This window comes from Ailuropoda melanoleuca, chromosome 12 (genome assembly GCF_002007445.2).
Source record: "Ailuropoda melanoleuca isolate Jingjing chromosome 12, ASM200744v2, whole genome shotgun sequence".
Classification (NCBI taxonomy): Eukaryota; Metazoa; Chordata; class Mammalia; order Carnivora; family Ursidae; genus Ailuropoda; species Ailuropoda melanoleuca.
This window is the reverse complement of record NC_048229.1, coordinates 65,428,564-65,443,550: the sequence shown is the minus strand read 5'-3', so window position 1 is coordinate 65,443,550 and position 14,987 is coordinate 65,428,564. Positions and strand designations below refer to the sequence as shown.

Sequence of the window (14,987 nt, the reverse complement as noted above, 5' to 3'; positions counted from 1 at the left end):
GTCAGGTCCCCTTCGAGACCCCTATGCACAGATTGCCAGCTGCAAGCTGCCCCCTCCTCTGTCCGCCACCCCCCCCCCCCCCCTCCNCCCCCCCCCCCCGCTGCCCCAGGAGTTCTATCAAGGGAAAGGAAGTTAATGGAGAGGGGAGATTAACCTTCTCTTGGCCCTCTCCCTCGCTAAAATGACAGTGAAGCAGCTTTATAAGACTCCTTCTCCACAAGGGCAAAGAGAACATAAGAGGATTCAGTGCTGGACAAGGATGTTCAACAAAGTGTTAAAAGGTAGAAAGCAGGTGGAGGAGCATAACTTGCCAAGCAAAAGTTTTAACCTAAAACCCTGCAGAGGGAGATGCACAGGAGAAATGAGCAAGTCCCCAGAGGGACGCGGTACTTGGGGCAGCAGGAGGGCAGGAAGAGAGCAGACAACCAGGGCAGTTAAAAGTAATTTCTATATGGAAGGGTGGGACACCTAGGTCCCCATCCTCAGAGCCTGGCTATCTCCCCTCTGCCAGCTGCAGGAGACCAGGCTGAGGGGAGGGGCAAGAGAGCGCGAAAAGGTCAAGTCAGGGGCCAGGTCTCTGAGAACCTACGCTCCTTCCTTCTGCTGATCCCTACAGGCAGGTGTACCCTGGCTCATGTATACCCTTCCCCCCAGGCAGAGAACAGAGCATTCCTCTCCAGAGAAACTGACCAAGCCAGAGAAAAGACTCGTGAGTGGTGACATTTATGGCCCCAGTGAAAAGGTGACATTTATGGCCCCAGTGAAAAGGTCCACCTGCCATGTAGTCCTCTTACAGCAAAGACCAGTAGGCAAGAGACCACCCAGGAGTGTCTTCTGAAATACGGAGAGCCACAAATGTTAGCGAAGGAGTTGTCTTCTCCCTCTGTGTGTGCTCTTTCCTAATGGTGTTGCAGCTGTCTCCTCCTGACCTGCTGGCCATCCATTTGACAGCCTTATTTTTTGAGTTGCAGTTTGGGCCCTGGCCTGGGCGGGGGGGGGACCTAAGAATATCACAGACCCAGGCCAGATCCAGGGATGGTTTCTTTTGATGAGTTTATGCCTCCACCTTTTTCAAAGCCATAGCCAGGCGTATAGTAGAGGCAGTTTGGTTTTGCTGCAGTTTGCTGGTTGGCCCGCTTTTCATGAAACGCAAGGGAGCGGTGGGCTGCTGCCCAGGCTCTGTCCAGACTGCAGCTTATTTAGACCCCTTGACCCCCCCCCCCCAGCAACTGGCAGGCTGTGGGTGCAGCAGCACACTTGCAATCTTGTTCAGTGTTTTGCATTTTGTTCTATTTCTGGCCCTTGGAAATCTTTCTCTTGTTTTTGAACAAGCCTTTTTGGCTTTCTCTAGTTTATGTGTCTTTATTATGTGTTTGGAATGGAGAGGTTGTCCAAGTCGTGAATTCCCTGTGCCATCTTGACGGAACACGTTTTGGTTTCTAACACTACTTTACTCCAAAAAGAACAGAGAAGAGTTGGTTCTGTGTTTGGGGCAACAGAACTAAAGTTGGGAATAGAATATCATAGTGACCATCAAAGACATCCAAAAGAACGACGAGAGAGGCAAGTTGAAGGGGCCAAAATTGACAAGCATCAATAAGAAAATAATGATTACTGTCACTGGGGCCAACTGAATCAGAGTTAGACCCTGAGCCATGATGTCCAAATGGTATGGATAAAAGTGCGCCAAAGAAGTCATATGCTCCCATCTGGGTCTGTTGAAGCTTGACTCATAAAGCACAGGTTACAGAAAAGTGAGCTGGACTGCGGCACTTCAATCAACCTCAGAATGACAGGGACCTGATAAGTAAGAGGGTATTAAAAACTTAGATTCACAGGGGAGATCACAGGGAAACGAGTGGGTCTAAGAACTCTAGGCACCAACTCAATTTTCTTCAGATGGGGCTGGGGCCTTGTTGATACCAAGTCCCGCTGAAAAACCAGGAGAGCTTGCTCTTTGTAAGCATACCTCTGAATAGAGACACAGAGACCTTCAGGGTTTTTCTAGAAGGGTGATGTGAGACCCAGTATAGAATGCCAGTGGGGTAGCAAGAACTGAGACTCCAGATCCAGGGAGGTCCCACCTTATATAAAGTCTCACTGACATCCGGGAGATCCACTGGAGATCTTGGGCGACAAATGAAGTCCTATCAACCCTTTCCTTCCAAAACAATCTTATAGCTTTGGCTAAATCTATCAGGAACTTATTATAGCATGTAGGGGAGGGGGGCCTCTCTGCCTGCCTAATTCTGCTTGAAACACTTCAGAATGGGGGGGGGGGAATGAGGATATAAAAAAAGCAAAGAGAGGTACTTAGAACCCCCCAGGGTAAAAGACTGGATGAGGAAGAAACAGTTGTATTATATTAAACTATTCTGGAGCGAACAATATTTATATAATCATAGTAACATAGATGTTTTTTGTTGCTTTTCAGCTTTTTGAATAAACCTTCAGAAAAAGTACAGATGATTTCATTGTGATTACACGATACAATGTTAAAAGAAAAAAAAAAAAGAATTTGATTGTGTAAACGTAAAAGGACAGCTGCCCTAAGTCAGGGAAGGGAATGCAGATGGAGGGCTGGAAGGGCACCCAAGGAGCTCAGAGGTAGTGCTCAAAGTGGGGTGGCAAGAGACCGTGTCCACTGCTAAGGCTAGGAAAACAGGAACCATTCTGAGGGCCGTGGGGTAGACTCTGCTGGGAGTTTAAAGTTCTATTTGGAAGGATACAAAAGAAACTAGCAATCATAGCCTTCGGCTGGTGACCAGAGTGGCCGAGAAACAAAAACTGGGGGGGGGGGGAGCCTTTCACTGTAGACTCTTTGTATCTTTGAATTTTACAACTTTTTAAAATTTTTAAGTAAAAGGAAAGGTAAATATCAGCCATCCAACTTCCAGGACTGCCCCCTCCTGGAAGAACAGCACCAGCACACAAGACAGTCTAACGGCATTCGCTGAAGCTTCGCAGCCAAGGGCAAACTGTTGGACACACCGTAATGCCCCATAGGATGGAAATGCGCGTATTATAGGAACCATTACTAGGGAATAGCACGCGGTAGTTAAAGAATCATTTAGACCTATGTTGAGGAAGATGGAAAGGTTTCCCTAAGACCTTGTTGAATGAGACAAGTGAGTTAATATAGATAAGATCCCATTTTTGGTGTATTTAAAAATGATGTGTATATATGACCTGCATACGCACACTAAGTAGGACAGAGGGGCCGCAGCAAACTTAACAGCAGTTATTTCCGAGGTAAGACTGGGAGAAGTTTCCATCTGAGCATGTCTTATTTGAGTTTGTTATGGGATGTCTGCATAATGTGTAGACTTTTTTCAATAATTTTCTCAATACAGCATTGCTCTGTCAAGTGGAAAAAGGCTTTGGAGGGGTGCAGTGAATTCACTGAATAAACTCCAAGGAGGAACCACTCTGAACATCTCTGCCTCCCTTGAGAAGAGGCACGATCAGGGCAAGGCTGGAAAATGCCTTAAGACACAACAGCACGGTGATCTGTCCCATCTGAATCCTTAAGTGTTCAAAAAAGTGAGGGCGTCAAGACCTCGTATGACCATTAGCTCAAGATCATGGCATCCTTCTATCATCATGGGACTCAGTAAAGGTCTCTTGAATGAACGATCACCCAGACACTGTCTCCAGGAGCTGGTTTCCAAAACCCACCTGCCCTGCAGCCACAGCAGTTCGTGTTCCGGCCCCGCAACAACTGTTCACAGAAACCCTGGCCTGGCAGGCTGGCAGGGGGACGTTGAGGACGTCCAACCCTGACCAAGGGCTGCCCCCATGATCCCCGCACAAGGACTCAGCCGCCCATAAGTGTGACTGTCTTGGTTCGTAACACACACATTCCTAAAACCAGCAAGGTTACAGAACTTCCACGGCTATATGGGCCAGGAGGGTCTGTGGGGCCGAGGCCTCTCGTCCGGAGGACAGCGATTTTGTAGACATCCACACCAACACCACCCACAGCTGCTGATTGTTTATTGCACGAGAAACTGGCAATACCAAGGCAAGGGGGTAGGCATTACAAAACCATCTGTTGACCAACCCAGAGTTACCAAAGGACATTCTACACAACACCTCAGTCATATACATGTATGTACACACACGCACACACACGAACACACTCTGAATACCTAGGAGTCTCAGGCTTCCAAACCCCACACAGCAGCTGGCACCCCATCCACCCAGGAGAGTGGGACACTGCAGAGAAGCACAGCAAATGACTCAAAGAAAGAAAAAAAGGTTGAGGTCCAGCAAGCTGAGCCACTCAAATCAGCACACGCAACGTAAGAGACAAGGGCTGTCCCTTGGGGGGACAAGGATCCGGGGATGTGAGATGGTCCTAAGAGGGCCCCGTGACTGGTCAGCAGGCCTGCCTGGGGCCCTGGGAAGCTGAAGCTAGTCTGCAGCCGGCGCTCAGTGTGAGGCCCGGGGCCTAGACCAGGGAGCTCCCGACGACCACCCCTCCAGCATGCCAGAGGAGCATGCTTGCCCCGCACATGTCTACACGGGGCGGAATGCCCGTGTCAGAGGCTGGCGGGAGCTCTGGAAACTGAGTCAGACCATGTGCGGCCACTCGAGGCCCTTCCACTGGTTTCCGAGAGCATCGTTTTCTGTGTGCAGGTAAAGCCTCACTTCCAGGCAGGATGAACACGCTCCAGGGTGGCTGGGACACACAGCACTCTCAACGGGAGACTAATGCACCTGCCTGTAGCCTCAGGGGCTGGTGGGGAATGACAAAGTCACCCACCCCCACCTGCTCCATCACTTGGGGCTGCCTAGACAACTACATCTAGCAAAGGGAGTTCTCTATCAAAGGTGGCAATGTTGGGTGACACTTGGGACACCACCCCCTCCCCTCTCTGTCAAGGCTTGGGGAATAGGCCGCTGTGAAGCTGGGCCGCCGAGTTAGGCCTGCCTGAGCTCACAGAACTGCTAAGTGGGTTCCTAAGAGGAGCGGCTGTTTGGGAAATTCTTGGACCAATGGTGCCAGGTCCCTCCAGGTCCCAGCGACTGCCAGTGTACCAGCTCCTTGACAGAAAGTGACAGCAGCATAGCGACATCAAAACACAAAGTAACCCTACACACAAAATGCTTCAAGTTGATATAAAAGGGAAAAGAAAGTCTGAGGGAGCTTGTTGTTTCCAACCCACCGATACCCAAGCAGCTGGTACAATCTTTATTTGCAGGAAAAAACAAACTGTCCACACCGAGTGCAGAGATGGGCCTCACTGCTCAGCCTCAGTGGCTGGGTCCTGCTAGGAAAGCAGTGGCAGGCCTCGACCCAGAGCTCTCTCCTGGTGCTGGAAGAGTTCCTCTCCCTCAGACCTCCATTTTATACAGATCACTGGAAAAGTTCTATTTAAAACAGAACCTCTTTTACTGGCAAAGACCCTGGGCCTTTTCAGCCCAGAAGAGCTACCCCGAGTGAGCGGCCAGTGTCCTTCTTGCCTAACTAGCCCGTGAGAACCAGGGCTTCGGCTGCAGCTCTCCAGCACAGGGCACCCTTCCCTGCACACTCATGCATACCTAGCATCAGTCTCAGGGGAAAAGAAGGAAGAGCTTACAGAGAGAGTCGGGCCTCCAGACTTTGCAATGGGTGATGGGGCCAAAGGTGACATGGGGGCTTTATTCCAGACTGCCACCAGTGGGTAGGAGAAAGGAGGGGACAGGCAGGGCCTCTTGAGGTCAGGCTCTGCTACCACCAGCCTGATGACAGTGTGGTCCCATGCACGGCCACCACCTGGGGGGTGGGGAGAACCTCCCGGGAGCTCTGTGGCCAGCGGCCTCTCGGGCAGGAAGAACTCATGACTACATGTGCGCTGGGGGGCGTGGGAGGGGACAGCCTCAGTTACTCCTGTCCAAAGCCCTCGGTCTCCTCAATGGCGTACAGCAGCTTCTCTTTCAGCTGTTCATAGCTCTTGTATGGTGGGAGATCCAGACGGTTGAAACTGTTGAGAGAGGAAAGCAGAACAGTCAGCATAGGGAGGCCAGGGCTCCATGGTCCTGCCCTAGCCTGGCCACAGTGTGGTCAAAATTAGTCATGTGACCGCGACTCAACCACAACACCAAGTGGCCAGATGCCAGAACAGAGTCCTTGAGGGCCCTGCTGTGTGAGGCCTTAATGCTTCCCGTCCCTGGACCTTGGAAGGGTCAGCGGACAAGGCAAGGCAGCTGGAGAAATGGGGGCCTGGGGAGAGGGCACACAGGGAAGCAGCTCTTTGTCTACTGGCACACAAGTGTTTGAATATTTAATAGCTGGTAAGGCCACAAGGATACAGAACTGCTGCCACAACTCCCAAGAGGTCAGAGGCTCCTCCTCTCCAACCCCTCAGCCACACAAAAGTCCCCGAAGTCCCTGAAGCTGCCCCACCCCCTGGGCTGCCCTCAGGAGCTCATCCGCTCTGTGAGGTTCTGGTCACCTCCCACTAAAACCAGCAGGCTCACCACGTGTGGCTTCTGGGAAGCCAGGTTTCCTTGCCAACCTTGTCAATGCAGAACTTCTGTGGTCCATTGCTACCTGTTACCCAAAGAGAAACACATAATATACAACAGGACCACCCCTTCCTTAGGCAGGACCCCGGCTCCACCCATAGACGGCTCAGGCCCCATGCACTGACTCGTACCAGCGGAGGTGCCCTCAGGCCCACCCCTAGGGCGCCAGCAGGGCAAGGGAAGACCCACCGATGAGCTCGGCAAATCCGCCAACAGGCAGGCGGCAAGTCCCAGTGACGAACTGCAGCAGTCGGATCCTCTTCTCATTGTCCATCTCCTTCACCACCTAGAACAAACTCCGCCAGTCAGAGCAGAGCCGGGTGACCCACTTGACCCAGAACCTCACTCTCACCTGGGACTCCAATCAGCCAGCGCCCGTTTTTGGGGCTGAGAACACAAACCCCAGGTTGGGTGGGGGGTTACAGCTACCAACCCTGGAAACCCCAACGCCGCTCCCTCTGAGAGGCTGAGTGTGTAGGCCATTCCCACCAGTCCACGGGACATCTCTGGTCTCAGGGGCACCTCGAGCCAGGTACTCTTTTCCCATCCAAGTTCTGCTTTTAAAAATATACTAAGGATGGGAGTGATTGCTTAATCGGTATGGGGTTTCTTTTTGAGGGGAGATGAAATGTTCTGGAACTAGATGGTGATCATGACTGCATCACACAGTGAAAGGCCAATGAACTCTAATACCTTAAAATGCTTAACATGGTGAATTTTATGGGATGGGAATTTTGCCTTCACAAAGAAATTTTTATATACCTACTTCAAGTAGGCTGTAGTTTATAATGACAATGACAAGACTACACATACAAAAGTATCAATTCATTATATCCAGGACTCTGAGCTCATTCAGTTCCTCTGGAGACAAGCGCGTGCCATCCCGTGCCCCCTGGCTGGAAGGAAACCGCACGACCCATGGGAGCTTTCCTTCCTGCCTGCAGGCTCACCCTCCTGCCCACAAGGCTGACCACCAACACATCCTGTCAGGAGCCCTGGCCACAAGCCAACTTCAGCAGCTCTGTTCGTCCCCAGGCTGGGTTTCTCCTCTCCTTCCCAAAGTGAGGAGAGCGTCAGAGATGAGAGAGGTGACCACACAACACATTTCCTTGAGCTTGAGGTCGAATCAGGTCTCTTTCCTATGGCCCGACCCTCACCCCAACTCTGCTGGGACAGGCCCAGGGCCTACCTGCCAGAACCACTGGATCTGCTTGCTGTTCTTGGTGTAGTGTCGGTAAATCGTGTTCTTCTGCCAGTCGCTCATGTCTATCTCTTGCATGCCGCACAGCATCAGCTGCAGGGGGGGACAGGCATCAGCGGCCCGGGGCCAGCCCCCTCCCCAGTGTACAGCGCCTCCCTCACTCACTAGCAGATGGAAGCACCACAAACACCTGCGTGATTTCTGCTGGCAGTGGTAGTAACACGGGTGATACGAGTCCTGAATGTGGACCCCTCAGGACAAGTGTGAGAAACCCAATCACAGCTATCTACCCTGCTGCCTCGGTCCGAGGAAGTGTGTGCTTTTACTGGCGACTTTCTCGAGACACACTTTGCCTACAAAGGGCACCGCCCCGGAAGCAGAGGCTCAAGGTGCCAGCGACCTCAGCTCTCACCTCCAGCTCTTTCTCATCAAAGTAGCGCAACCACTCCAGGGGGGCCACCTCGTTGAAGCCATCCAGGAAGGCTTTGGTCTGCTCTTCCACGCCCCGGGTGAAACGCCAGTCGGTCAGCAACCTACAACCCAACACCAGCCATCAGTGGAGCTGAGACGCACTGCTCAGCTGCCGCTCGGGGCCTGCCAGGAGGCTGTCGTCGCACGGCGCAAGGACTCTGCTGAGAGGTGACTTAAGTGCACCCAGAGCCAGTCTGCTGCCGGCCCCAGGGCACAGCCTTCCAAGAAGCCAAGACAACGGGAGACACTTGAGCCTTTGCCACCCACCTCCTCCGCCTCCCAGCCTTGCTGACTGAACTTCACATGTGAAGAATGCACAGGGGTGAATTCGCACGCACACACGTGAGAATGGACTTGGGCACACAGGACACGGAAATCCTTTCAGTTAGGAGACAGAAGAGGGAGATGCCTAAGTTTCATGCCTCTTCAAAGTCCTGCAGTCTTGAAGCCTACCACATGGGGAAAAGAGAGCACATGGGAGCTCTAATCGATGACCTCGGGCTCTGGGTTCCCCAGCTCTGGCCAGCGTGTGCCCGGCCATGAGTAGCCATCACAGGTCAACGCCAAATGGGAGGCTGTGATCCCTGGTGAAATGCATGGGGGGCCTGGCTGGAGGGTGCCCCAGAGACGAGGGTGGCTCTGTCCCCCTCCCTGCCCCCCGGCTCCCCAGCACTTAAGACTTACATGATGTACTCGTCCTTGTTCTCCTCTGTCACTCGGATGCTCTCACCACCTTCCTTGAGCTCGTGGGTGGTCACCTTGCCCAGGATCTCCATGTCCTGGATGAAGTACAGCTCTAGCCCACACTCTTCCAGGTTGTTCTCTCTGGGGGCACGGGAGACCAAGAGGGAAGAGGTCTACCTTAGAAGGGTCTCCCCATACCTGCTCTGTTACTCACTTTAGTGCTCATTGGATGCTAGGACTCACAGCCTAAATCCAGAACAGCCGCATGGGACCTCTCCCTGAGGCATGGAGAGAATTCTGGAGCTGCCCTACTGGGAAACATAGGAGCTGTGCATCTCCACAAGCACTTATACTCTGAGCCCATTTGAGCTCAGAGCCACTCTGGCAGAGAAAATAGAGGTCAGCAATGCCTACTCCCCAACCAGAGACCCCTCTCCTCCCAGCATGGCACAAGGGAGAGGACTCACTTGATCCAGACAATGGAGTTGTAGAACTCAGGGTCGATAGATTCCAGGTCCTTCAGGGTTGGTCTCTTGTTGAGCATCCGCTTATAGAAAGGGAGGGTGAAGCCTGTGTCAATGAACTTTCCATGGTACAGAGCCTGAGGAAGAAGAGACATGGCAAAGGGCTTTGGTCTTCTTAGGACACTGCCCCAGGCAGGCTCTTGGATGCTCCGCACCAAAGCCCAACTACTACTACCTACCCTTTCTCCCCAAGAGCAACTGTGACCTTGGGAGAGACTCTCATCACAGCCGCAGACCACAAGGGCAAGCAGAGCCGGCCTACTTAGGAACCCACTGCCTGCCCAGCACACTTGCCCGCCAGCTCCCTGTACTAGCAGAGATCTGCCCCACACTCACAGACAGCACAACCCCAGGTGGCAGCCCTGACTCACTGACGCTCAGAGCTGGGCGGCAGAGGCAGCCAAAAATAATGCAGACGCTGTCAACGGCAAAAGCTGGCGGGCCAGTGGTGAGTAATAGTCTAGGGTTTTACTGGTCTGCCCTGTCGGCTGCTGGGCCAGGCGGGTCTCTAGACCTGGGAAGAATGTGCCCACTTCCTGAGCCCAGCACCTTGGCCAAGAACTTCCAGACAAGGGGAAGGGACATATTTAGTCATGGCTCTTGGGTACTCACAGGCAGAGCATTCAGGAAGTCAGGAAGAAGCAAAGGAAAATTAGCAATGAAACATCTCAAACTACCAAACATGGCAGAGGGACTGTGGCTCCCATGGGTTGCCCCTTCTCAATGCTGGTTCTCTACCCTCACGAGACACTCGACAGGATGCACGTGACATGACCCCTCCTCTATTCATACTGTGTTCCTATTTCTAGATAAATACGGGTACCATGACTCCCCTCTCCCTACTCTTCACCCACTCCCTGATGATGCCTCCTACGTCCTGACCAGCTGGTCTACCAGGGCTCTAAGTTAGTGTTGATTCCAAATCCCCTTCCAGAAGAACTGAATGTCTCAGTCAGACATTTCCTAACGCTCTCACCCGAGGGCTGTGACAAACCCCGCCCTGCATCTCCCCTCCCCACTGCAAGAAAGACAGCAAGTGGGCAGCGTTTGTCATGTCAACACCCTTGACAGGGCGCATGCTGAAAGTTAAGTGATGTCCATGGTCCAGGAACGCTGGGCTATTGCTCAACAAGTCCTACACAAATCAACACAAGAAAACCCTCTCAAAGCCCCTGGGGGTGCCACTGAGAGAGCTTTGAACTATCTTCAGAACTCTCTCCAGCTTTCTGCATTTCTTGTTAGGCATTATGTGAGGAGCATGGGGCTCAGCGATGGGGCACCCACTGCAGGTTGCTGTTGGTACGTCTGGCCTCCTCGGCTGCCGCCCTCTCTAGAGATCTCACAGCAGTGCGTCTTACCATAGCGATGAATCTGCCAATAAAGCGGAAGTAGGTGAGGTGGTCGGGGTTGATGGAGGAGGCAGGGTTGATCTGCAGGCAGTAATTGTTCTTCCCGGCATATTCAAATAAACAATACATGGGGTTGAGCACTTCATGGGACAGGAGGAAAAACCACTCCCTATGAGAGAAGACAGAGAAAAACAAGGGTAATGGATCCCTTCCTGCATACGTGCACTGGAGATGTGACTCTCCCCCGCTGTCCTGTTTTGGCTAGTTTGGAGACACACGTCCGTGGGAATCGAGCCCCACTGGGTGAACACCTGGTATAATCTGCATTAACAGCTGGTCAGTGAGCGAGTGTGAACCAGGACAACAACTGCACTTGTGAACAGTGCTCAGTAAAGCTTGCGTGCGTGTCTCTGGTCTCCCAGGTGATGAATTCCAGGACTTTACATCTGATATCCAGTGTGGCTGATGGCAAAGAGCTTTTTGTATCCCAAGGCCACCATGCACAGTTGTGTAGGCTGTGCACTGTACAAGAGTACTATGTTACAATATCCTAGATTTGCACATTTATTATGACAATTTTCCTGCATATAGCAGTCAACCTGGTTTTTCTTCCCATAAAACCAAAATATCATGACATGGAAGCATCTTGAGAAAGGGCATCTTTTTCTAAATCTTGCAAAGGTGCCATAGGAAACAGCCACCCTGTTTCCACCGTGAGTAGGCAGCATGAAATGAATACACAGTAACATGTTCCTAGGTCCTGATGCATGAAAACTCTGTAATCCATGCTGCCTCTAGATTATAAACCTCACTCCCATTAGCTATATAAAAGGTATCTCATTTCCCTTGCTCTTAGCCCTCCCCTCACCCCAGACCCCATCACCCATAATACCCTTTCCCACACTTCCATGCATTTCTCTGAACCAACACCCATGCCTTGGCATCTCTTTGTGGCCAAGCCAGAATTCAGGGTCCTTTCAGGCTTGAGCTAAACCGGCAGGGTTTAGGGGGGACATCCCAAGGGGACCAGTCCCTGGTTGCTTGTGGCCAGGCAGACGAGGAGTCCTTCGATGCAGAGGGTGCCTCGGTATCCTGTCCGTGGTTCTACCCTGTGGTAGAACAGCATGACGTAACCTACCATAGGGTAAAACCACTGGCAGGACACAGAGAGACAGACACACACGGGGTGGGAGCCACACCACCAAGCAGAGCCTGGAGAGAAGGTCACCATGGTCACCACAGAAAAAGAGCAATTGATCCACAGGGGCCAACACAGAGGGCAGCGCCACCAGCAAACAGAGGACCAGAAATAAGTGAACCCAACACCGAGAGAGAAGATGTCCCCACACCATGAGAGGTCAGTGAGCTGAGCAGTCACCACAGGCCAAGATGCTCCTTCTCTCTGCCAGGGACTTCAGCCCCAAGATCCAAGGCAACGTTTTGTCAGAGAGTCTGTTAACTTTTGTAGGAAGACGGGGTGAGGGCAAGACAATGCTTTAGGCTCTTTTCATGGGTACATCACCCATTTTAACTCTATAGACCCTATGCACGTGAGGTGCAGCTGAGCACTGATCAAGGCCCCCTGGAGGGTGACACAACTTATATGTGTCAGGCACACACTGCCACACCAGATTCAACCTGCCCTGGCTGCCTTAAGGAGAGAAGCCCAGGGTCGATTTTGAACGGAAACCACATGACACCAATATTTAACCACTGCCCACCGGTGCGGCCAGATTGGTTCAAGTACAGAAATCCATGCACCACTGTCCTAAGCCCTTCCCTCTGAAGCTCCCAGCCTCTCTACAGACCAATAACTAAAGGGTTAATGCCTAGCCCACAGGGGGACCCCAGGACCCTGCTCCTGTGCCCAGGTGGACTGGCCCTACCCATGCCCACTCCTGAGGGTGCATGAGAGTTTTGGGAACCGAGATGAGCAAGGGGGAGGCAGCTTTCTGGCCCTGAGCTCTACAGTCTGGCGAGACGGGGTGAGGCGCAGCCTTCCAGGGGCGCTGAGCTCACCTGGCGATGCCTCCGTAGTCCAGGCCCTCCTCGCCACGCATGATGACGTAGAGCCGGCGGCGCAGGTCGTAGGGCTTCATGTTCATGATCTGGGGAGACAGAGCATCGTGGCCGGCCTGCCACTCCCGCTTCCATGGCAGGCTGGGGACGGGGGCAGGGAATTCTAAGTCCTGCTCCTCCACAGAGATGTGTCACCAAGGCCCACTCCCTGGAAACTCTTATCATGTGGGTTTAACTGGCCACGTGCTAGAAGATGGGGTGTGGTGAGGGGGCCATCTGCTTATCAGGTCTCAGACACCATGATTATTCTCTAACCTGTTGGAAAGAATCCTCGAAAAGCGTCTGCCTGGAAACACTGATCTTCACGTGGCTGGGGAGGGCATTTGACTGAAAAAGAAAGAGAAAAAGAAAACCAACCCTACATCAGGACCTCAGTGGTCACTATTCGGTCAGGTCTCCTGTCTGTACAAACAGGCTTCCCTGTCTCCCTGGGCCAGTGGCAGAGAGCCTGGTACCCCAGAAATGGGAGCTGGTTTCCTGGAGACAATGTCAGACAATGCTCGGGGCAGGACAAGTAACCAGCCCCTACCTCAGACGCAGGCATCCCAACATTTCTGTGAGGTTGGGAAATCACGCTAACATAACTTAATTAACCCCAATGTCTCGGGGAGGTCCAGTCCCAGAACTCACGTGGCAGAGGAAACGGAATTGGTGATACTTCCACCGAAAACTTCGGTCATAGGCACCAGGGGAACCTTGCTTCGTCCTGGAAAGAGCAAAGATGTTCTAGAATCCATGTGATTTCTCAAAAATTAGCAAAAGTTAGCCCTGAGGAAAGCTGATGCTATGTTAAAGACCAGAAAGGCAGGCATAAAAGAAAGGAAATGACTGCCATTTCTGTAGACAGATTTGAGGAGTAAAAAGAAAAACCAGAAATAAAGCCAGACCTCTTGCTTTTAGGGAAAGACCACTGGTGTTATTCTGAATAAACAGGATAGCAACCCCCCACAACTTCTCCCGTTCCTCCCTCCATCCCCTCTAATGTGACACCCAAATTAGCCACCAGAGGGCAGTAAGAGGAACAAGACAAGGATAAACCCGGACTGTGCGAACAGATACTAACGCAGCCCATGGGAAGTCCTTACCCAGACTCAAACCCCGGGCGAGGATCCTTAAACGTGGTGGTGCGTGTATTGTGGTCCACAAAATAGCGTACCCCTTCACTGGTGTACTTCATCTCCCACCCCGGGGGCAAAGCTGGTTCCTGGATCATTCTGGAAGCACGGGAAGAGAGGAGTTAAGAGCCGAGCTCTCCTGGGCCTTAATGCTTAGGAGGCTGGGGTTCCTGAAGTGCTGCTTTCTCCCTGCTTTCCCCCAGGCCCCACATAGCCCTTGAGCGTGGGCCTTGAGGAAGGGCACCTGGTACCACCCAAGTCATGAGGACAGTTCTGGAGCAGAGAGAGGTCATTTACCAGCTCTGGGTGGATGGCCATGGCCTGAGTGGCCACCAGCAATCCTGAGACACCACATGCCCCTATCCTAAACTAGCTTCTGAAGGGTGGGTGTGGAGGGGTTCCCTCAAACCTTTTGAAATCACACTATGAGCAGCCTGGACAAGTGGCACAGAAACCAGCAACACCCTCCAGTCAGGCCACTCTCTATCCATCAGGAAGGTCAAGTTAAAAAGCCACGTTCAAGGGGCGCCTGGGTGGCACAGCGGTTGGGCGTCTGCCTTCGGCTCAGGGCGTGATCCCGGCGTTATGGGATCGAGCCCCACATCAGGCTCCTCCGCTATGAGCCTGCTTCTTCCTCTCCCACTCCCCTTGCTTGTGTTCCCTCTCTCGCTGGCTGTCCTCTGTCTCTGTCGAATAAATAAATAAAATCTTAAAAAAAAAAAAAAGCCACGTTCAAGTCTCACTAGGCAGACACTCACTATATGGAAAGGGTCTTGGGGCACTTGTGTGTGGCTAAAGATCCCAGAATATTGACGAGAGAGGACCAACGCAGTCCAGGGCACTTGGCTGCCACCAGAGCTACATGGGACCCGCACGGGGCCAACCAGGCCCAAGTTCTTACCCCTGGGTCCGAGGGTCCTCCCACTGGGTAGTGCGTGTGTTATGGTTCACGTAATACACCCGTCCATTGTCCTGTCTCTTCTCTGCCATGGGAGAAGAAAGAAGAGAGGACAATCAGCTTGAAACATCTTGAGCCCAAGTCCACTCCCCT

The 14,987-nt window shown here is 52.4% G+C and overlaps 1 protein-coding gene across 3 annotated transcripts in view; it reads right to left on the bottom strand.

Moving 5' to 3' along the window:
• Positions 1 to 3,979: 3,979 nt before the first annotated feature.
• WWP2 (WW domain containing E3 ubiquitin protein ligase 2) overlaps positions 3,980 to 14,987 on the bottom strand; it is a 119,698-nt gene continuing 108,690 nt past the window's right edge. For 2 of the 3 annotated variants that reach the window (XM_002923650.4, XM_034639621.1), the window contains 13 exons: positions 14,838 to 14,919; positions 13,907 to 14,035; positions 13,452 to 13,527; positions 13,077 to 13,148; positions 12,762 to 12,850; positions 10,752 to 10,911; positions 9,337 to 9,470; positions 8,870 to 9,010; positions 8,127 to 8,247; positions 7,703 to 7,807; positions 6,703 to 6,799; positions 6,466 to 6,538; positions 3,980 to 5,969 (listed from right to left, as the gene is read on the bottom strand). In XM_002923650.4, coding sequence (XP_002923696.1) covers positions 5,870 to 5,969; positions 6,466 to 6,538; positions 6,703 to 6,799; positions 7,703 to 7,807; positions 8,127 to 8,247; positions 8,870 to 9,010; positions 9,337 to 9,470; positions 10,752 to 10,911; positions 12,762 to 12,850; positions 13,077 to 13,148; positions 13,452 to 13,527; positions 13,907 to 14,035; positions 14,838 to 14,919 — 1,379 coding nt within the window. In that variant the 3' untranslated portion in view covers positions 3,980 to 5,869. Of the gene's footprint in view, positions 5,970 to 6,465; positions 6,539 to 6,702; positions 6,800 to 7,702; positions 7,808 to 8,126; positions 8,248 to 8,452; positions 8,635 to 8,869; positions 9,011 to 9,336; positions 9,471 to 10,751; positions 10,912 to 12,761; positions 12,851 to 13,076; positions 13,149 to 13,451; positions 13,528 to 13,906; positions 14,036 to 14,837; positions 14,920 to 14,987 lie in introns of those variants that run through there. The other variant, XR_004619272.1, reaches the window with a different exon arrangement.